The following is a 19,649-nucleotide window of genomic DNA, read 5'->3' on the forward strand; positions in this document are numbered from 1 at the left end:
CGAGAATCTCCAAGAGGGTTCCAAGAGAATCTTCCAGCTAGTATAAATACTTCGCGGTTCTGTGTAGTTACACCTTGACGAGGTAGCGCAGGTGAATGCATCGCTTTGTGCTGTGCAGTCACACTTTGACGTGATAGTACAGGTGAAGGCATCTTGGTTGATCGTAGTTGCAGACGGGTGCTGCTGTGATTGATATGCAACAAAAGACAAGCAAAAAGCACATTGCTTTAATCTCCGAGCTATGACATGGTTCTGAACATGCGCTGGCGATCCCGTCACACGGAGTGCTTGATGGGGCTGAAGCTATTGGGCACGGGCTGCAAACCGTCTGCGGATTGCGTGGTATGACAATCAGCGGTCTAAGCAGATTAGGTTCATGCCAGACGTCGCTCGAGTCCGATCATGGTCTTCTGGTCAACCTGTCCGCCCAACACGCCAGCCTTCTGCAATATACCAACGGTCTTGTTGACCACCTCCTTGTCTACGCCCTTGACATCTTTGGCAAAGCGAACAGTCTTCAGCCATTCTCTCGCGTCCTCTTCTGAGTAATCGAGCTTGGTGCTGATGTACTGCACAGCCTCTTCCTGATTCTCTTCAAAGTGTCTAACGCCCTTGTTGACCTTGTCCATGACGTCGTCGAGCTCCCCAGTAAGCACTGGTTTGCTTGCGTTGGGCGACGAACTCCAGTTCTTTGGGTTCAATAGATGGTTTGCAGCGACGATCTTCCAGGAAGACCACGGCGTGTAGATCTCACCAATGCGCTTGATCTCGCCGTTATCGTAGTAGCGCTTCGATGTAAAGTGCTCCCACATGAAGAAGTCTGCTGTGCCGTCATTGACTCCATCGCGGAGGTTTGCGAACGTGTTCAATGGCTCGACTGGGAACGGCGGGCTGTCCGACGTCGTGTCCAGCCACCCTTGCTGGTCAGCCAGCACGAAGCTCATGACGTAGCTTCCACTTCCAATTCTTGACACGCCGACCTTCTTGCCCTTCAGGTCCTGGATCCCGTTGAGCTCGTTTCTACGGGCACCTGTCGATATGGCCCAGCACAGTGGAGTCTCAACATAGGTACCCACTATGCTGAAGCCAGCGTCCTCCTTAGCTGCCTGTGCTTTTCCCAGTGCCGCTATCCAGCCTTCGGTAAGACCAACACCAATGTCGATCTCGTTGGACTGCAGAGCGGTGACCATGTGGCCTGTACCGCTGGGGTAAGGGATGAGCTTCGCATCGAGGCCATAGTGTTTCTTCGCGAACTCGAGTGGGGTGGAGAAGTGTTCTGTTACCGTTAGCCGGATGTGTAGAGTGAGTGATGACGCGCTTACCCGGTACGAATCCGATGCGTAACGGCGCCATGGCTGCACTGTGGGTTGAGAAGCTTCGGACTGGTCGCGGTGCTGATGAAAGGCGTGCAAGTCGCAGTGTGCGCAGCATTGCTGAGTATGTTTCACAGTACGAGAAGCGGACACAGTGAGGGGAAACTCCAGTGATGAGGGACGACGGACGCGCTGTAGGGCCGAATCGTCAATATACAGCCGGTGGTATTCGTCTTGCAGCTTGACGCAGCTGCCCTCCGAGGTCGATGATGCGCAACAGCCTCGCCTAGTTCCGATCGGAAGACAATTCCGACAAGCCCCGAATCTCGGGGGCTCTAGCATCATGGCCATCTGAACATCTCAGCGTCATCTCCTATTGCCGTTTCTTCCCTATGGTCTCTTTTGTGTTTTCGCGATACTCTCTATCTAGAACTTGCATTAGATCGGCGCCCAACCCCCTAACATCTATCCTGTCTCGTCTTTTCGCCACTCTAGAACCACGTACAATGTCTTCCGATAGTGACAGAATATCAGTAAGAGCTCGGACGATCGCAATAGTGGGCGCAGGGCCTTCAGGTGTGGTGGCAGCGAAATACCTCCGTGCAGAGAAAGCATTCGACAAGATTGTGTTGTTCGAACAACGAAGTAGACCAGGAGGAATATGGATATATACAGGCGAACAACGAGACGAGAATCTCTTCGACATACCCCAGACTAATCCAAACAAAGATGTACAAAAGCCGGAATGGCAGTCTAAAGAAGCAGTAGCGAATGGGAGTATCGATACCAATGGGATAAACGGCGCATCAAGAATACCTTCATTCTTATCACCAATGTACGAGAAGCTGGAGACGAACATACCTAGGGGATTGATGGGCTTCCAGGATCTGGACTGGCCATCTGATAGCCAATTGTTCCCTACGCACCAGACGGTCCTCAAATACATCGACGACTACTCTGCGGACGTCCAAAATCTTGTTCGATACTGCACACAAGTGACCAGTATCAACCCAGTTGATCCGAATAAGACTAGCAGTTCATGGACCGTCACGACACGGAATCTGATCACGAACCAAGACACTTCCGAAGTATACGATGCAGTGATTGTAGCAAACGGCCATTTCATAGTTCCCTACATCCCTCCCATGGATGGTATCAAGGAATGGGCCGCACAACACCCTGGCCGCATCAGTCATTCGAAATACTACCGCAAACCCGAAGACTTCAATACTAAGAAAGTAATCGTTGTAGGCAACTCGGCATCAGGCGCAGACGTCAGTGCCCAGATTGCCGAGTTCTGCCAAAAGCCGCTGCTATGGTCTACACGCTCACAGTCTATGTTTAGCGCTACGCATGGAACAGCAGGTGAAGATCAAAAGAGACGAGAAGTTCCGCCAATAAAGAAGTTTATTCCCGCTAGTAGAGGTGTTATATTTGAAGATGGGACGGAAGAGCACGACATTGACGCTATCGTTTTTGCTACAGGTTACTTCTACAGTCTGCCTTTTCTACAAGATGTGAAGCCTGAACTCATCACAACCGGCGAGAGAGTAAACAACACCTACCAGCACCTCTTTTACGCGCCACGGCCTACTTTGAGCTTCTTAGCCCTAAACCAACGCGTAATCCCTTTCCCTATAGCAGAAGCGCAATCCGCCGTCCTTGCACGCGTGTATTCCGGTCGGCTTTCCCTACCACCACTATCAGACATGCGCAAGTGGGAAAGAGTCATAGAGGAAGAAATGGGCGCTGGGCGAAACTTCCATCTCTTACCCTTTCCTAAAGATGCGAATTATATCAATGCAATGAGTAGATGGGCATTGAGTGCCGAGAACAAAGAGGGCCTGGAAAATGAAGGCAAAGGAAAGATACCGCCCATTTGGGGCGAATGGCAATACTGGTGCCGTGAAAACTTCCCGAAGATACGACAGGCTTTTGGCAAGATGGGGGAGAAGAGAAGAGAGATTAGAGACGTCAAGGAATTAGGCTTTGACTTTGAAGAATACCAGAAAGAGCAAGCACAAGAGAGTAATGGCGACAAGAACAAGTAGAACGAAGAGCTGAGATAGGAACGACTGATTGAGGAACTCTCCGTCCTGCGCTAGACGCATAGCTTATACAGATTCATACTGTAATGTCTGTGATCTAGCAATCTCTCTTACCACCTTTCGCCACACAATCCCACTTGTCCGTACATTTTGAGCCTCCTGGTTACTCTCATCCTTTCAACAATAATTATTTCCTCTTTTGGTGATTATTCGAAGAACATGCTAGACAACTAGCACATCGAGCAGTGCTGTCATGGTGAATTTGGAGTAACGGATCGACTATCAGGCATCATCTTTCCTCCACCACAAGACTATCTCCTCTCCATCCTCGTCCCAGTCATCTAGTCCAAAGCAGCTCGATTGCTGCACAGTCAGCGGTGGTATACGCCTCAAAAGGCCCCTCCATAGCGCTGTCTCATTTACACCCGCATCCCAACAAACAATCACCCTTCCCACGCTTTCCTCCCCAACTTCTTCATCCCTATCAACAAATTTTCTCACGATGAACTGCCCCAAGTAACGAATCATATGAACAGATGTATGGTGATTGTTCGGCTGTGACTTCTCCGGCATCCGTTGAGGCGCTGGCATCCGCTGTGGTTGCAGAACGATCTTGAGAGTTTCTGTAAGAGGCAGCCTACGCATTCTCAGCACTTCCGCCAAGAACATTCCTAGTGTGATTGGATTGCGGATATTCTGAGGACTAACAGGAAGTGAAAGTGTCATGGTAGTGATAGCCAACAGTCAATCACCTTTTTGCGGAACGTTGAACTCGAAGTCTATTTGTGGAAAGTGGATGCGTAGGTCAGATGTCATCTGTGTCAAGTGCTTTTGGTGGTAGAATGTGACTTCCTCGATACATTCTTTAGCTAGCTGACGATTGACCTTGAGTATGGAGGAGAGGTCCTGTGACGCACGAATGAGGTGCGCGAACATGTTGTTACGGACTTCGCGAGGGAGCTCTAGTAGAAGAACCATGTTCTGATGCCAGTAAATGATAGCGGGTAGTGTGAGACAATACCAGAGGCTTATTCGGAAGTTATATGTAAACACTTCAACAACCCAAACAGTGTTGAAGGTATTGCTGTAAGGGTTCAGAATCCACAAACCGTCCTCCTGGAAACAGCTGGCATAGTCATTCTTATCGGACCAAACATAATGATCGAAACTTGTTGACAGGGAGAAGATCAAAGAGGGAAGCAGGCGGAAGTAGTGACATACGATGTGTACCTCAACGCAGAGAATCCCCCAGATGTGATAACAAACCCGAACGCCGCGGCTATGCATCAAAAATCGCAAACTGATATCCTCATAGCTCTGACACTACCTCCTCCCCTTTCCTTGCCCTGCACCAGCACCACCTCCACCCATGCCCGGCATGCCACCCATACCACCCATCATCTTCATCATGGCACCCATATCAGGCATGCCACCCATTCCGCCTAGGGCTGACATGTCGGGCATGCCGCCACCGCCGCCTCCACCGAGCATCTTCATCATAGCACCAATATCTGGCATACCACCGCCGGCACCGCCGGCGCCTCCTCCCATACTTTGCATGCGCTTCTGCATAGCTGCGAGTTGTTGTTGCTTGTTTCCTCCTCCCATGGCACCTTGTGCTTTCTGCATGTTCGCCATTCCACCCTTCATCTTCTTCGCCATACCGGCCATCATACGGTGTTGGGTAAGCAGTTCCTCGACTTCACGCACGGAGGTACCGGAGCCACGAGCGATGCGTGTCATACGTGTGGGCTGATCAACGAACATCTTTCCATCCGACTCTAGCTCTTTCTCAGTCATACTGTCGCAGATGTAAATCATGCGCTTGAGCTTGGTACCACCCTCCTCATCGTCCATACCACCCATCATGCTGCTGAGACCGGGAATCATGCCTGCCATCTTAGACAATGGTCCCATCTTCATGATGTTGGAGAGCTGATCCCGCAGGTCCTTGATAGTGAAGATTCCTTGAGTGATATGCTTCATGGTGTCTTTTTGGTCGAGTTTGAGCGATTGCACGTGTTCGACAAGCCCTTGCACGTCTCCCATGCCAAGCAGTTTCGAGACGAAAGCCTGTGGCGCGAAGCGCTCGAGATCCAGCATGTGCTCTCCGTTTCCGAGGAAGACAATGGGCGTGTGCGTTGCTGCGACAGCGGAAATGGCACCACCTCCTGCTGCTGCACCGTCTGTCTTGGTAATGACGATAGCTCCGAAGTCTGCAGCCTCCTTGAAAGCGCGCGCTTGCGACTCAGCAGCCTGACCGATTGTTCCATCCAGCACCATGATTGTCTGATCGGGAGTCACGGCATTCTGAATCTGCACCATCTCGTCGAAGAGGTCTGTCTCTTGTCGGTGACGTCCGGAGGTATCCACGATGATGATCTCGAAGCGCTCCTTCTTGAACTTCTCCACACCCTCGGCTGCCACGACGACAGGATCGGTCTGTGTATGGCTACCGTAGTATGGGATCTTCGCCTTGGTCGCGTTCTGCTTCAGTTGATCGAAGGCACCAGCACGGAAGGTATCGGCGCACACCAGACAGGCCTTGAAGCCTCTTGCCTGGTACCATCTCGCCAGCTTTGTACACGTTGTCGTCTTACCCGCACCCTGCAGACCAACAAACATGATGACGTTCGATTTGCCCTTGCGGGGCTTGAAGGGTTCGGCGTGGGGGTCGACCATCTTGACGAGTTCATCGAAGACGGCTTTCTGGATGAGGCGCTTCTTGTTCACACCTGGCGCGAGATGCTTGAAGTCAACGGCTTTCTTGATCGATTGTCGCAGGTTCATGACGAGTTTGACGTTGACATCGGCTTCGACGAGGGCGTTGGAGATCTCCTTGACCATGGCTTCGAAGGCCTGCGCATGTTAGCCACCTAGCATTATGTCGCGCTCTCCTGTGGCGGCACGCACCTTCTCATCGAGGTTTGGCGACCTCGTGAGGTCAGTGACGGCGGCATTGATGCGCCGCCCGAGATCTTGAAGCACCATAGCGGCGGTTGTTAAGGGGGTATTGGGGGTTGGGTGAGGTTGTAGGGTGTTTGGTGCTGGTGATCTCTCGTGGTGTTCTGTGGGGAATCCAGTATGGCGGGGCGCGCTTGCCGTCGTCCACGGTCGGTGATTTGGGTTGCTAACGCCGACGCCTCTGGAACTTTTTTCTGCGACCGCGCTCTACTTGCGACATTCACAAATCTCGACATTCACAGCCACAATGGTCAACACATCGCTGAAACGGAGACGGACCGAGGAGCAGTTGCGCGGAAAGGTGCCCAAGAAGGAGAAGAGAAAGGTCAAGAAGCAGAAGAACTACCACAGTTCGAGTGACGAAGAAGAGGGCGCCGCGCGCGATGCACCTCGGCGCGGAAGCAGTCTAGAGCCAGAAGAGCCATTCCAGCCTTCGGGTGTCAATGCGACGTTGCCCGGAAAGCAAGAGCTGTCAAAGCAACAGCTGAGGAAACAAGCAAAGTTTGAGGCCAAGAAAGCAGCACAACAAGCGGCGGCAGCAGAGGAGTCTTCAGCCAGCGACGACGAAGAAGAAGAGAAAGTTCAAGCAGCGCCACTGAAGAAGCCTGAGCCCAAGTTCAAGGCTAGCATACCAGCAAAGGCGCCAGCAAAGTCTGCCCTGAAGAAGACTGCGCCCGTCGACCACGAAGCGCCATTACCAAGCGACGCCGAGGATGATCAAGACGACTCTGAACCTGAAGCGGATGAGTTCTCAATCGCCGACTCTGAGTCGGATGCTTCCGACGCCTCATCTGTATCAGAGACCTCAACCACTGCCGCGCGCAAAGTACGAAAGCGAAACGACCCCGAGGCCTTTGCCAACTCGATTTCCAAGATTTTGGGTTCAAAACTGACAAGCTCAAAACGTTCCGAGCCTATCCTGTCCCGCAGCAAAGATGTCGCAACCGCCAACCGTGAGCTCGCCGACTCCAAACTCTCGGAGAAAGCGCGCCGACAAATTGTTGCTGAGCGCAAGGCTGCACAGGAGAAAGGTCGGGTGAAGGATGTCTTGGGCCTCAACGACCCAAATGTCAGCACGGCTGCCACATCAGCAAAGGAGAAGGAGCTCAGGCGGACGGCACAGAAGGGTGTCATCAAGCTGTTCAACGCTGTAAGGGCGGCGCAAGTCAAGGGTGAACAGGCGGAGAGAGAGAGCAAAGCGGGTATGGTAGTTGGCATGGACAAGAGGGAGGAGAAGGTTAAGGAAATGAGCAAGCAGGGTTTCCTAGATATGATTACTGGAGGGCAGAAAAAGGAGGGCAGCGTGGAGGCTTGAAGACACTTCAGTATGCATAGTTCGGCGTTTGGGGACAAAAGAGACATAGTTTCAGTGTGTTCATGATACCATTTATTATACATAAATTCAGAGTCGTGCTCAACGCCAGTCCATCTGCAAGCGGAGTTCTCGTATAATACATGTCGTCTCAAATGCTGAGTATGCGATGCGATCCCTAGACGCTGCCAATATGACCGTGTGCAGTGTCGTTCCTTGATGTATTCTCACCACTACTACATCCCTCTCTCGATACCACATGTTGATCTTCTTCAGTTGACTCATTTGCTGTCGAAATCGCTAGCCTGCAGGTTCCTCGTCATGCTCGGTAACCGCACGACCAAGCCATCAAGCTCTTTGCTCATCTTGACCTGGCACCCCAGGCGACTGGTCTCAGTAAGACCAAACGCCAGATCCAGCATGTCGTTCTCGTCGTCATCTGGCTCCTCCATCTTGTCGTAGTAAGCTTCGTCTGCTACTATGACATGGCACGTTGAGCAGGCGCAGGATCCGCCACACGCGCCTTCCATCTCTATGTCGTTGGCTTGGGCGATGTCGAGAAGGTTGTCGCCGTCGGCTACCTCGAATGTCGTGGCGTGGCCATCTTTGTCTATAAAGGTTACCTTGCGTCTGAAAGGCGTCAGTCATCTTGTGTTGCTATGATTGGGTGCATTAGACGCACTCTTCACCCGGTCGGGGTGGGTCTAGGTGACCGTGGCGGGATGTGGGAGACGAGGAGAATTGGCGGCGGTTCCTGAGCCATGACGGGCTTGTTGCTTTGATGACACTCGATTGTGATAGAAGGGACGATGCCATCATTGGTGTGTGTAGAGACTTCTGACATGCCGATGCCGTCCAATTGCTGGCGAACCTCTGAGGACTCGACGATGCACCTCTTGCGCCCGCTATCCTCCCCTCCAAAGCGCTCAAACAAGCTCTTCTAACAGCCATGGCGGGAGTGAAAGCCTGCGAATTGTCTGAAATTGAAAAGGGAAAGGAGAAGGGTGTGCAGAAGCGAAAGACTCGCAGTGTTTGCAGTGTTACCAAGAGTCAACGCGCGATAATTCCGAATGCTGTGAGACGTCAGAAATGTTGATGCACAGACCAGGCATGACCCCGGTCGATCTTCACAGCGCATCCACCACCGCGGGTAAGAAAACGATAAACATCCCCAGCCTCACGTAATCTTTCCCCGAGAAACGAGAGATACAATGGCGACCTCTCGTGATGCTCCGAACCCCCTAAGGCCCTACTATATCCCGCCATCTATTGGGCCCCCTCCCGATGTTCCGCAGAACCAGACAAGCTCGTCATTACCGCCCGCTTTGAAGCCCAGTGCCAGTAGTAAATCAAGTCTCGGCAGTCAGGCACGCGACATTCTGTCCGATCTCGACTATGACTCGTACTTTCCAGAGACGTCGCCTTCAGTAGCTGGGCATGCAAAGAAGCTGCTCGACCATGCCTTGTGGAATTACACAAGCGTCCTGTTAGCCCAACCATTCGAGGTTGCGAAGACGATATTGCAGATACACGAGGCAAAGGGACAACTAGCAGGCTTGGAGGGAGATGTGCTCGGCCACAAGAGCAGGCCTCAGAGCTTCGCGAGCGGAAAGTTTGAGGATGTATGTATCAGACACTGGGCGGGGTCTGACACGTGAATGTGGGCTAATGGACGCAGTATCCGCCCTCAGACGAGGAGTCGGACGAGGACTCGCCGTCATACTTCACATCTACTGCACCGCGTATGAACCCCACCTCACCCTCGCCATACTCCCCTTCCGTCGAACAATCGAGGTCCCCACGGAGGCGCCAGAGACGTCTCGATAGCCGGTCACGGTCACGAACACCCACACGACCCCCACCATCCGCCATACGCAAACTAGACCTCAAACGACCAGACTCGCTTCTTGAAGTGATAGCACAGCTATGGCAGAAGGAGTCGGCGTGGGGGGTGTGGAAGGCTACAAACTGCACTTTCATCTACAATTTCCTGCTTAAGACGACTGAGGGATGGTTCAGGAGTCTGATCTCGGCCCTGCTGAACATACCAGACCCAGGCCTGGTAGGATCAGCAGGAAGCGGCATAGGAGGTTTGGATATACTGGATAGCCCAAGCCCACTGACCTCACTCGGTGTTGCTGTCGCAGCTACGGCCATCGCGGCCACCCTCCTCGCACCCCTCGATATGGTGCGCACCCGCCTCATCATCACACCCATCTCCTCTTCCCCACGATCTATATACCCTTGCCTCTCTCTTCTTCCCTCCTTCTCTGTCTCACCCAGCCTCCTTCCGGCTACCATAATGCACGCATGTGTGCCCACACTTATCTCCTCCTCAACACCTCTCTTCCTCCGCTCGACACTGAGCATCGACCCGATCCTCACGCCTACCACCTACTCCTTCAGCACATTTCTCTCCTCCACAACTGAGCTATTCGTCCGCCTGCCTCTTGAAACCGTTCTCCGGCGCGGCCAGGTCGCTGCCCTGCAGGACCACGAAACCCAGCGTCTAGCTTCTGAGTACCAGATACCTCCTAGCCGGGCTAAAAGCCCGGCCTATGGTCTGGATAAGCCGAGCTCCGATCAGAGCTTCAAGACGATCGTGGACCCAGGTCAATATAGGGGTGTTCTGGGTACTATGTGGTTCATCGCTCGCGAGGAAGGCATCTCAGTTCAGACCGCAAATGCTGCCAAGGCCGCGAGTGCAAAGGCAATGGGCTTCTCAAGGCCGCCGCGCACAAGGAAGGGTCAGGGCGTGCATGGTCTATGGAGAGGATGGAGAGTGGGTGTTTGGGGTTTGGTGGGCATCTGGGGCGCTGCCGCCCTTGGAGGTGGCGGCGGTGAATTCTAGGTCGAGACTAGAAGGAGGCATAAGGCATGACAGCGTCGTTGTTGCTCATTAGATCATGTTGTTTTGTCACGATTTTCATATGCGTATGTTAGGCGATGCTATATACACCACCACTCTTAGCTGTCATTGAGAAGTATACGTTTCGTATTCGTTTGGTTTCTCTATTCTTCTGGGTTGTCCGATCTTGACACCTGCTCAATAAAGTACCTTGTTGTAGCATGCCTTCGGATCACACGGCAGTTGATATTACTCACACAGCAACACACCCTTCCTAGAGCATATTGACGACTCTTAGCATTTGACAAGTACCCGTCAACAGATGTGATGCCTATGTCCCCATTTCAACTTGGATCTGGCTTCACGGGGGGAAGTGTGTATAAGTTTGTCTTGCCCCCCAATGCTGTTGGTGTTGTATAGACTAGCCTGATACAGCCTAGTGGTATCCTTACATAGAAGCCACGAACTACATGGACCGCAACTCTTCACCAACCACCAGCTTGCCTTCACAAGAATCGTTGTCAATTTACTAGATGCAGATCCGTTATTCGTTCTAATCTCAAGTGATTGTGCGACTGTACCAACGCCTTCCCCTTTCCCAGTCGGCCTGAGGTACAGTGGATCGACTCCATCTAACAGCCCGATATGAATGAGACGCCTGATGTGGCACAGCGTATGGCTCGCCGGCACAGTTCTCTTTAGGTTTCCATGAATCAAACGCTCAAGCTAAATGAAAGCGGGAGCTCGCATTCGGCACTTGGTTCCGAAAAACTTATACGCTGAGACAGCATACCACACTACAGGTAGTTCCCCTTATCATCGGCATGCATGAACTTCGTTACATGTCACCACTAGCGTCGAATCTACCCGCTGTCTCCACCCCGGTCTGTCTGGTTGCTAGTCAAGGCTTGCTTGATCCGACTTTGCCAGCCAGCGTCTGCACCCAACATGCAGTGGATTCCTAATTACAAAGGATCACTTACTGCGGCTGACGATCAATCTTTCGGCGTCTACTTTATAGGTATACTGAGAGATGACTTGCAGCATGATAAAGCTGTTACATGTTTGCCAGTATATCTAGCATCCACTCTCTGAACAGCCGGCCATGGCAAGGCTTGCGCGCAGACTACAATGCCACAGCGAGCTCCACTGGCGGGTCCGACACACTGGCAACGACGGCGGTCGCGCAAACTTTCGTACGGAATGCTAGTCTCGGGTTCAGTGGACCTGATGTTGTCAGACAGCGGCCCGTCCGTTATAACCACCGGTTCTCTATACACAGTCCGTGCACCCCGAACGTCGAATCACAACCATGGAAATTCACATTCTAGCACATATTAGGGAAGACAAGGCGTCAAAAGTTTCTAAACGAAACAGCGCTACGTCCGTCAAGCCCATAACAAGGACACCAGCGTTTCGCCACTTCGTGAACTGGAACGGAATGTTAGTAGACGACCTTGGCAGGACCCGAAGAAATCACTACCGCATTGACTTTGATTTACCAAACAAGCAGTTCCCTTGCCTCCTGAGATGATTCGAACGTTTTCACAAGTGCTGCTATGCTCAGAACGGTCTAAGGGATAAGGCCATGCCCACTTCCCAAGGGATCCAGAACGCCTACAATCACGGAAGGAAGACTGGTGTTGTCGACAGAACCTGCATTGCTATCTCCTGTGTTACCTTCTATGGGAAATTAATGTCCGATCGTACCAGGTCGCCGGTACCTAGGCGCTGGTAGCATGAAGTTGTTTCGAATCGTGGGCTCACAATTCTGATATAAGAATCAAGACGACGTCCAACATTTACAACTCACCAGCAAGCAATACATTCGTTTCAGTCGCTTTCTACATTCGCTTCTTCAGCCTTTACATTCGTTCATCAACACTCTTTTTTATCAAATATACAAGTTTCATTACTGCTAGCCAGAATGAAGTTCAACGCCCTCGTCCTCAGCGCCGTCGCCCAAGTGGCTTCCGCCCATTACTTTTTCGACACCAACATTGTTGGCGGTGTTGCGCAGCCCCAGTTCAAATACGTCCGCGAGTCGAGCCGTGTCACCAAGTACAACCCCATCAAGTTCTCCTCCAACCCAGCTGCCGATATCCGTGATGGATCCACCGCCGATGGCCCCGATATTGTTTGCAACCAGGGTGCCCAAAAGGCCGGCAAGACTCAGGTCATGACCGTCAACGCTGGCGAGGAGATCCGCCTCAAGTTGGCTGTTGGAGCCAAGTTCCAGCACCCTGGCCCTGCCCTGGTCTACATGTCCAAGGCTCCCAGCACTGTGACTTCATACGATGGATCTGGTGACTGGTTCAAGATCTTCGAGGAGGGTGTCTGCGGCAACGGTGACTTCACCAGCGACGCCTGGTGCACCTACAACCGTGACTGGGTCGCGGCCAAGATCCCCAAGGACACTCCCAACGGCGAGTACCTCGTCCGCGTTGAGCACATTGGTGTTCACCGCTCCCACGTCAACCAGCCTGAGCACTACGTCTCCTGCATGCAGGTCAAGGTTCAGGGTGGCGGTAGCGGTACCCCTGGCCCCATGGTCAAGTTCCCCGGTGCCTACAAGGCCACCGACCCTTACGCCAACTTCAGCATCTACAACGGCAAGAAGGACTTCCCCATGCCCGGCCCCAAGGTCTGGGCTGGCGGTGCTAGCAGCGCCGGTGGTGCCACCACTCCCGCCAAGGAGGAGGCTACCTCTGCCGCCCCTGCTGCCCCTGCTAAGACTACCATGGCCACTGTTGTTGCTCCTGCCCCTGCCGCACCCACCAAGGCTGCTGGCGGTGCTGGCTGTGCTGCCCTCTACGGACAGTGCGGTGGAAAGGGCTTCTCCGGTGCCAAGTGCTGCTCTGCTGGTTCCTGCAAGGCTGCCAACGACTGGTACTCTCAGTGCGTCAACTAAGCCTGTTTGCTAGGACTTGGTCGAAAATCTGTGTATATTTTTCATTCTTTGTGTCTAGAAGCGAGGCGTTGCATCAGCATAGCATTGTTTTCTCAGGCGCTGTTCTCATAGTGGAACACCTTTTACCCTTCTGTTTGCCTGGTGGATGCGGTGCGAGCCTGTATCATAGCAATAAATCGTAACTTATCATCTGTGTTCCAAAACATACAGTATTCATATCGTGATCAACCGATCTCTAACTAAGAGTAGTTACATCAGTCTACCAAAAGCCAGACATACTACATAGAGTGGCTCAACCCTTCCGCGTACTCTTCTACAGTTCTTGGAATACCATGTGCCATCTCGACCCAATCCAATATTTCTTCGCAGATGTCGGCTGGCAGTCGTTGGCTGAAAGCTAGGATGAGGTGGCGTCGATATTCGCGCCGTAAATCTCGCACTACGAGCGATAAAATCTTGTCTAGCACAGACCTGAGTTGATCAAGGACTATAGCACCTGTATGTTTATGTGAAGAGTCAATTGATGACTTATAGACGCGCACATTGGAATTCTTACCTCTTTGCTCACGTTCGATGTAGGACGTCAAGGAGAGAAATGCGTGGGCACAGTCGAGCGGATGTTCGGGGTTCCAATCTTTCTGCTCCTGATCCAGCAAATCGAGAAGCAATGCATCTGTTTCGTGGACACCCTTTCGCCACCATTCCAGTTTTAGCTTTTCGAATCTTAGGAAGTCCAAGCGAAACATCAAAGCGAGCTGGAAGGCTCGGGCTTTACCATGTGGTATCTGGCTCATCCGCTTTAGTTCAAGGCATGTGCGGGAAGTGAAACGAGAGATGGGAATTGTGACATTCGCTGCGAGGCTATAGCCTGTCAATGCTGCGAACCTGTAGTCCTCGTAATCTGAGTATCCAGAATCTGAGTCGCTGACGTCTGAAGTCAGGTCGAAGTTCATGGAACTCCACAGTACCACGAGAAATACTGATGTCAAGATTTGCGAATAGCATCTGAGACTCCAGGTAGAGAGCCCAGCTTTCCAATTGGAGTTGAGTCCATCTCGGCACGAGGGTCTCCTTTTTCAGTGTATTCTCTAGATGATAGCATAAGTAAAGACGCTGAATGATCCCTCAACTGCAATATTTCGAACTTACCCACCCTTGTTAGAGGCGATGCCTCCCAAAATCGTTCTCGTGCAACATCTCGGACTTTACCGGAAGCTCCTCCTTGATTGTGGAGTTCTCTAGAGAGGTTTTCTAGCTTGATGACGTGTTGTTGTATCATATCCTCCATTCGACTTGTATCTAATAACCCAGCATCAACGGCGTATTGCCATCTCGGGTCCTTCAAGCATTTTCGCCATCGAGCAAGGATTCCTGACTTGTCGCTATTGTCTCCAAACTTTTCACACATCCTCACCAGATGCTTCAACGTCCGTCTCTTTCGCTTCTTCCTCATTTTTCCGCTGGACTCACGTCCATCAATCTCGTTTTGCTTCACGTTCGGCGTGCTGGTAACTTCGGTTCCATCGTCCTCTCCATTTTGAGTCGCAACTCGTACAGGCGGCCATGTTTGAACATTACCCATACTTCTAGATAGTATAGCGTTTTCGAGCTCACACCTCGACATTGATTTCGGAGTAGCAACCCCTGTAGGTTTACGTTGCGATACGTGTCGATTGGAAACAGGGACTTTCACGTGAGCTTGAAAACACTTTATTGGAATCGAACCGTATTTATTTTTGACAGAACAGACGCAAGAAATGGCAGACGAGGCCAGCTGTCAGCTGAAGAGACATGTTAAGTACGATTGCCGTGCCGCAGAGATTGGTGCACGCTAGCTACAAATAGTAATCCCTTGGTGAATTCCATGGCGTTTCGCGGAGGGCAAGTATCGATATTGCGAGAATGCCTATATGTGACACTACGCTTCTTTTTGCTTGTATCTTCGTAAAGAACGACACGCTTGGACCGCGGAAGTTATAGTCCGCAAGCTCTGGAAGGTTTGCAGGAGCTGTGCTTCGAGCGCGTGACGTCATCGCGACGCGTCCACGGGTCCGTCTCGGATGAGGCCCTACTACAAATCACTCACCAGGTAGATACAGGAGTTGTGTCACACTCAGACTCGAAACGCATAGATTGCTGGTCTACTCTGCGCGATTGGCACATTCCAATCGAAGGTGCTACTGGAGAGGCATACACACAGTTTTCTCTACAAAGATGCCTAGGTAATGCACAGAACATACTATGCTAAACGTGCGTGTACAAAATCAGATTTTTCTCATGAGCAGTTCGTCAAATGGATAGTTATATAGGTGTCGAACCGTATGAGCATTAATGTAGCTAATATAACAGCATTGTTTGTATGCAAGCGTCCAACTAGCGGCTTGCAACTTGTTACATCGAAGGTGTTTCTCAAGAAGGATGTCGTTTGAATCCAGGGTGCTAGTCGTTTGGTGAGACTGTAGCCGTCTATTGTTGCTTTGCCTTCAGTTCGGAAGCGACTTATCCGACTATAGCGCGGAGGATCGTGTCTTTTGGGGCGCTGATAACCATTTAATTTACTCGGCAATATATCTTGCCGCCTTTAGAACCAGGCTAACGCTACGCGAAGGATGAAACGATGATAAGCAGCCGAGTATGGCAGATCATTCGTGAGGTTGGACGGATATGGAAATGGAGATTTTAACAGCGTAGCATTTGCAGATGGCTGGTACGTTGGGTCCGCAGAAGCGGGGCAACTCTACGCGGTAGCGCTTACTCTTGTCTCATCTTACCATTAGATATATGACGCCTACTTTGCGACGTCTCATGTCATCAATCACAGCTCTATTTCGTGACCCATTACACCCAACATGACAGGCTCAAGCGAAGCAACGGAGTCGCATACCCTCTTCACGATTCCACATGTCGCGGCTGCAATTATCACCTACTGGATCGTGGCGACCACCTACAACTTGATCACATCGCCAACACCGCCATCAAGTATACCATGGATGGGCTACGGGAAGGGCTGGATCGCTGACTTCCGCAATTTCACTGCGTTGACTAAGAGCAAGGAATGGCTGTTGGCCGGTTACGACAAGTATAGTCGCAATGACAAGGTCTTTGTGTTACCACCAACGCTTGGCATGGCAGCTGAGATTGTAATGCCGCGAAGCCAAATGGGCTGGATGTTTGACCAACCGGATACTGTACTGAGTACAAGTGAAGCGCATTACGACTTCCTCCAGGGCGATTACTCATTCGTCAAGCCGATCATACTGAAGGATCCCTACCATGAACATGTAATTCACAAGAACCTTGTACGCAATCTCAATGCGATCCTCCCGGAGCTTGAAGAAGAGGTACCCCACGCTATTTCCGAAGTGTATGGAACGGATACAGATAGTTGGAAAAAGCTGGATGTTATGGATTCTTTCATGAAGATGATTCCAGTCCTGACCAACCGCATGCTTCTTGGCGGTTCCCTCTGTCGCGAGCGCAAATTTCTGGATGCGGTATTGGGTTTTACTGTGGACTGTATACGTACCCAGAGCCTTATGCAACTTTTCCCGAAAGCGCTGCACCCAGTGATCGGGACGTTGTTGAGTCTGACTACAAAGTACCACTACTGGCTGTCATCGAGATTCACACTACCCATGATCAAGCAGCGCATCTCAGATATCGAGAAAAAGGATGCTGGGGACCCCGAGTACAAGAACTGGAAAGAGCCGAATGACTTCATCAATTGGAGCTATCGGACTGCGCAAGCTGAGGGACGACGCGACGAAATGCAGCCAGATCGCATTGCTCAGCGCATCATGCCCATCAATTTTGCCAGTATACATACAACCTCTCTCACGGCTTATGAGACTATGGTCAACATCATGAGTGCCGGACCAGAAGTGGTCAAGCAGTTGCGCGAAGAAGCGCATCGCATTCTTCAAGAAGAGGGAGGTTGGACCAAGCAGGGTCTGAGTCGCATGCATCGTATCGACTCTGCTATCCGCGAGTCACAACGTGTCGCACCTATTGCACTTACGTTCGTTCATCGTAAAGTAGTAGCGAAAGAAGGGGTTACAACACCCGAGGGCGTACATGTCAAGTATGGAACGCTTCTCTCATGTCCATGGACGCCGCTGGCTGGTGATACAGACATACACGAAAAGCCAGAGGAATTTGATGCATTCAGATACTCGAGGCCTAGGGAAGAGTATGAGGCGATGGATGCGGAAGAAAGAAAGAAGATCGATGCGTTGAAACTGAAGCAAACAGGTCTTGTCACCACAGGCGTGCATCACCTTCCTTTCGGTCATGGGCGTCATGCTTGGTGAGTTAATTTACTCTTTTGATCCAGGCCTTTGCTGACAACATCGCAGTCCGGGACGTTTCTTTGTTTCCCACGAACTGAAGATGATTTTCGCCGACTTGCTACTCAACTACGACATCAAGCCGCTTGCGGAGAAGCCCAAAAAGATATGGGTGATTAGATTCCAGGTCCCAATGCCAGCAACAATTGAGGTTCGACGTCGGAAGAGTGTATGGAAACCAGAGACCGCCTCGTGATTCGCGTAACAACAATGTATGATATAATATATACATGGGTACCATGACTGTGCGGGACTATCGCACTAGTGCTAGCTTTCTTCTTATCTTCCTCACTTTGCCAAAGCTGTTCACGCATCGGCCGAAGATAGCCACATACCCAGTTCAACACCCAACTGCCCAGGCTGATCGTACATGATGAGATGTCCGGCTCCGTCAACCTCTACTACCTCCTTCGCACTCAACACCTCACCAAGCCTATGTGCATCTTTTACAGGAATCCAATTGTCCTGCTTGCCCCAAATGACTTTCACGGACATGTTCTCCCCCACCTCTGCGTACCGTCCCTCAACCTCTTCCGTACTCCGATGAGCGGCTTGGCATAGTTGGCGGACGAACCCTCCCTTGCCACCTTCTGCCAGCCATGGTGACTTGAGCATGCTCATTGTCTTCTCATCCAGCATAGTGTACGCAGCGTTCCTGATATATGATTCGAGGATACCTTCAAACGACATATCAGGTAAACTCTCGATGGCCCCCGGGTTCTCTGCGACGCCTTTGAACAAAGGCTGACCAAAGGGACCGATAGCGACAACGTCTATGAGGCAAAGACTCTTATATTGACATCCATGCAGCAAATAGGCACGAAGACTCATCAATCCGCCATGGTCGTGAGCGACAACGTGGGGTTTTGACTTCCATCCTTCTGTGGTCTGCCAATGCTTGAAGATAGCGGCGAAGGCTGAAGTTTGGCGAGCGAGATCACTGTCTAGTCTCTCCACTTCGTTTTTTGGTTTGAAATCGCCATTGGGTAGAAGCTGCTCGATTGGTGAATCTCCGAAACCAGGGTTGTCGAAGAGGTACACCCTGTACTTGTGGGATAGAGCCAGCGCGAAGGGTACCCAAACGCGGGAAGACCAGGGAGTGCCATGTATGAAGATGAGTGGCGGCGAGGTCAGAGAGCCGAGCGATGTCCATCTGACATTAAAGGAATGCGTCGGGGATTTGAAGTCGAACGTTTTGCTCAGGGTAGTTGGGTCGCTGGTTGGTGGAGACATGCTTGTAGTAGACGCACACGTTGTTGCGGAAGACTTGCGAGAATTATTGCCCGGTATCATGCACTTTGCTGGTTGTTTCGCTATCTTGTTTCTGGGTGCGACTCAGCTTATATGCTTCTGATGTACCTCATGAGGCTGTCGCTAGGTATTGTTGTTCTGCCCCATCTATGATGCGTAATAGCCTGTGTATCTTCGCAGGATTCCAGCACCTATCAGTGGGCACTTATCATACGTCGCTTCCACAGCAACAGCATTGCTATCGGTCAGCAAGAGACGCGGATCGACGTATCGTCATGCAAGCATGTCTCCGAAGTGGCCAATCAGAGCATCCGCTCATAGGGAACACGATGACTTGAACCCCTCAACGAGACGTGCTCAATCTCTGTGTGTCGCTTACACGCTTAGACGGCGTTGTCGCATCAGGTAGTGCTTTCGGCGGCCGCCCTCTGCGTTTCACAGCCGGTGCGGCGATGCCACCTTCCCGCAGCTTCGTCTTTCCTCGACCAGCCTGGCTTTTAACATCCGGATTTTTTTCCAGATAATCTTCGATTGCCTCAAAAATAATAGGGCAATACCCAGACACGTCCAAGTGACGCCTCGGGATCAGATACTTGACGAGATAAGTATCCGGTACTTGATTGAGTCGCTTCCCTTCATGTTTACCAAATGTGAGC

General features: G+C 51.5%; 10 protein-coding genes across 10 annotated transcripts; 5 read left to right on the forward strand and 5 right to left on the reverse strand.

Annotated features, from left to right (window-relative positions):
* Positions 1–374: 374 nt before the first annotated feature.
* J4E82_008579 (uncharacterized protein) lies at positions 375–1,353 on the reverse strand (the record flags this gene model as incomplete). Its single annotated transcript, XM_051734810.1, has 2 exons — positions 375–1,276; positions 1,323–1,353. The coding sequence occupies 2 exons, from the start codon at positions 1,351–1,353 to the stop codon at positions 375–377; spliced, it is 933 nt and encodes a 310-aa protein (XP_051585391.1).
* A 466-nt stretch (positions 1,354–1,819) lies between these two features.
* On the forward strand, positions 1,820–3,364 carry J4E82_008580 (uncharacterized protein; the record flags this gene model as incomplete). Its single annotated transcript, XM_051734811.1, has 1 exon — positions 1,820–3,364. One exon carries the CDS (start codon positions 1,820–1,822, stop codon positions 3,362–3,364), a length of 1,545 nt encoding a protein of 514 aa, XP_051585392.1.
* Positions 3,365–4,684: 1,320 nt separating this feature from the next.
* On the reverse strand, positions 4,685–6,352 carry J4E82_008581 (uncharacterized protein; the record flags this gene model as incomplete). The annotated part of the gene is made up of 2 exons (XM_051734812.1): positions 4,685–6,220; positions 6,275–6,352. The coding sequence occupies 2 exons, from the start codon at positions 6,350–6,352 to the stop codon at positions 4,685–4,687; spliced, it is 1,614 nt and encodes a 537-aa protein (XP_051585393.1).
* A 220-nt stretch (positions 6,353–6,572) lies between these two features.
* Positions 6,573–7,640, forward strand: J4E82_008582 (uncharacterized protein; the record flags this gene model as incomplete). The annotated part of the gene is made up of 1 exon (XM_051734813.1): positions 6,573–7,640. The coding sequence occupies one exon, from the start codon at positions 6,573–6,575 to the stop codon at positions 7,638–7,640; it is 1,068 nt and encodes a 355-aa protein (XP_051585394.1).
* A 278-nt stretch (positions 7,641–7,918) lies between these two features.
* Positions 7,919–8,588, reverse strand: YAH1 (mitochondrial matrix iron-sulfur protein; the record flags this gene model as incomplete). The annotated part of the gene is made up of 2 exons (XM_051734814.1): positions 7,919–8,267; positions 8,320–8,588. 2 exons carry the CDS (start codon positions 8,586–8,588, stop codon positions 7,919–7,921), a joined length of 618 nt encoding a protein of 205 aa, XP_051585395.1.
* Positions 8,589–8,848: 260 nt separating this feature from the next.
* On the forward strand, positions 8,849–10,488 carry J4E82_008584 (uncharacterized protein; the record flags this gene model as incomplete). Its single annotated transcript, XM_051734815.1, has 2 exons — positions 8,849–9,259; positions 9,316–10,488. 2 exons carry the CDS (start codon positions 8,849–8,851, stop codon positions 10,486–10,488), a joined length of 1,584 nt encoding a protein of 527 aa, XP_051585396.1.
* Positions 10,489–12,412: 1,924 nt separating this feature from the next.
* Positions 12,413–13,396, forward strand: J4E82_008585 (uncharacterized protein; the record flags this gene model as incomplete). Its single annotated transcript, XM_051734816.1, has 1 exon — positions 12,413–13,396. One exon carries the CDS (start codon positions 12,413–12,415, stop codon positions 13,394–13,396), a length of 984 nt encoding a protein of 327 aa, XP_051585397.1.
* Positions 13,397–14,257: 861 nt separating this feature from the next.
* Positions 14,258–15,020, reverse strand: J4E82_008586 (uncharacterized protein; the record flags this gene model as incomplete). Its single annotated transcript, XM_051734817.1, has 2 exons — positions 14,258–14,484; positions 14,546–15,020. The coding sequence occupies 2 exons, from the start codon at positions 15,018–15,020 to the stop codon at positions 14,258–14,260; spliced, it is 702 nt and encodes a 233-aa protein (XP_051585398.1).
* Positions 15,021–16,245: 1,225 nt separating this feature from the next.
* Positions 16,246–17,938, forward strand: J4E82_008587 (uncharacterized protein; the record flags this gene model as incomplete). Its single annotated transcript, XM_051734818.1, has 2 exons — positions 16,246–17,702; positions 17,752–17,938. The coding sequence occupies 2 exons, from the start codon at positions 16,246–16,248 to the stop codon at positions 17,936–17,938; spliced, it is 1,644 nt and encodes a 547-aa protein (XP_051585399.1).
* Positions 17,939–18,048: 110 nt separating this feature from the next.
* Positions 18,049–18,975, reverse strand: J4E82_008588 (uncharacterized protein; the record flags this gene model as incomplete). The annotated part of the gene is made up of 1 exon (XM_051734819.1): positions 18,049–18,975. One exon carries the CDS (start codon positions 18,973–18,975, stop codon positions 18,049–18,051), a length of 927 nt encoding a protein of 308 aa, XP_051585400.1.
* Between the last annotated feature and the right edge of the window lie 674 nt (positions 18,976–19,649).

The sequence above is a fragment of the Alternaria postmessia genome (genome assembly GCF_024291825.1).
Source record: "Alternaria postmessia strain BMP 2775 chromosome Unknown scaffold_71, whole genome shotgun sequence".
NCBI lineage: Eukaryota > Fungi > Ascomycota > Dothideomycetes > Pleosporales > Pleosporaceae > Alternaria > Alternaria postmessia.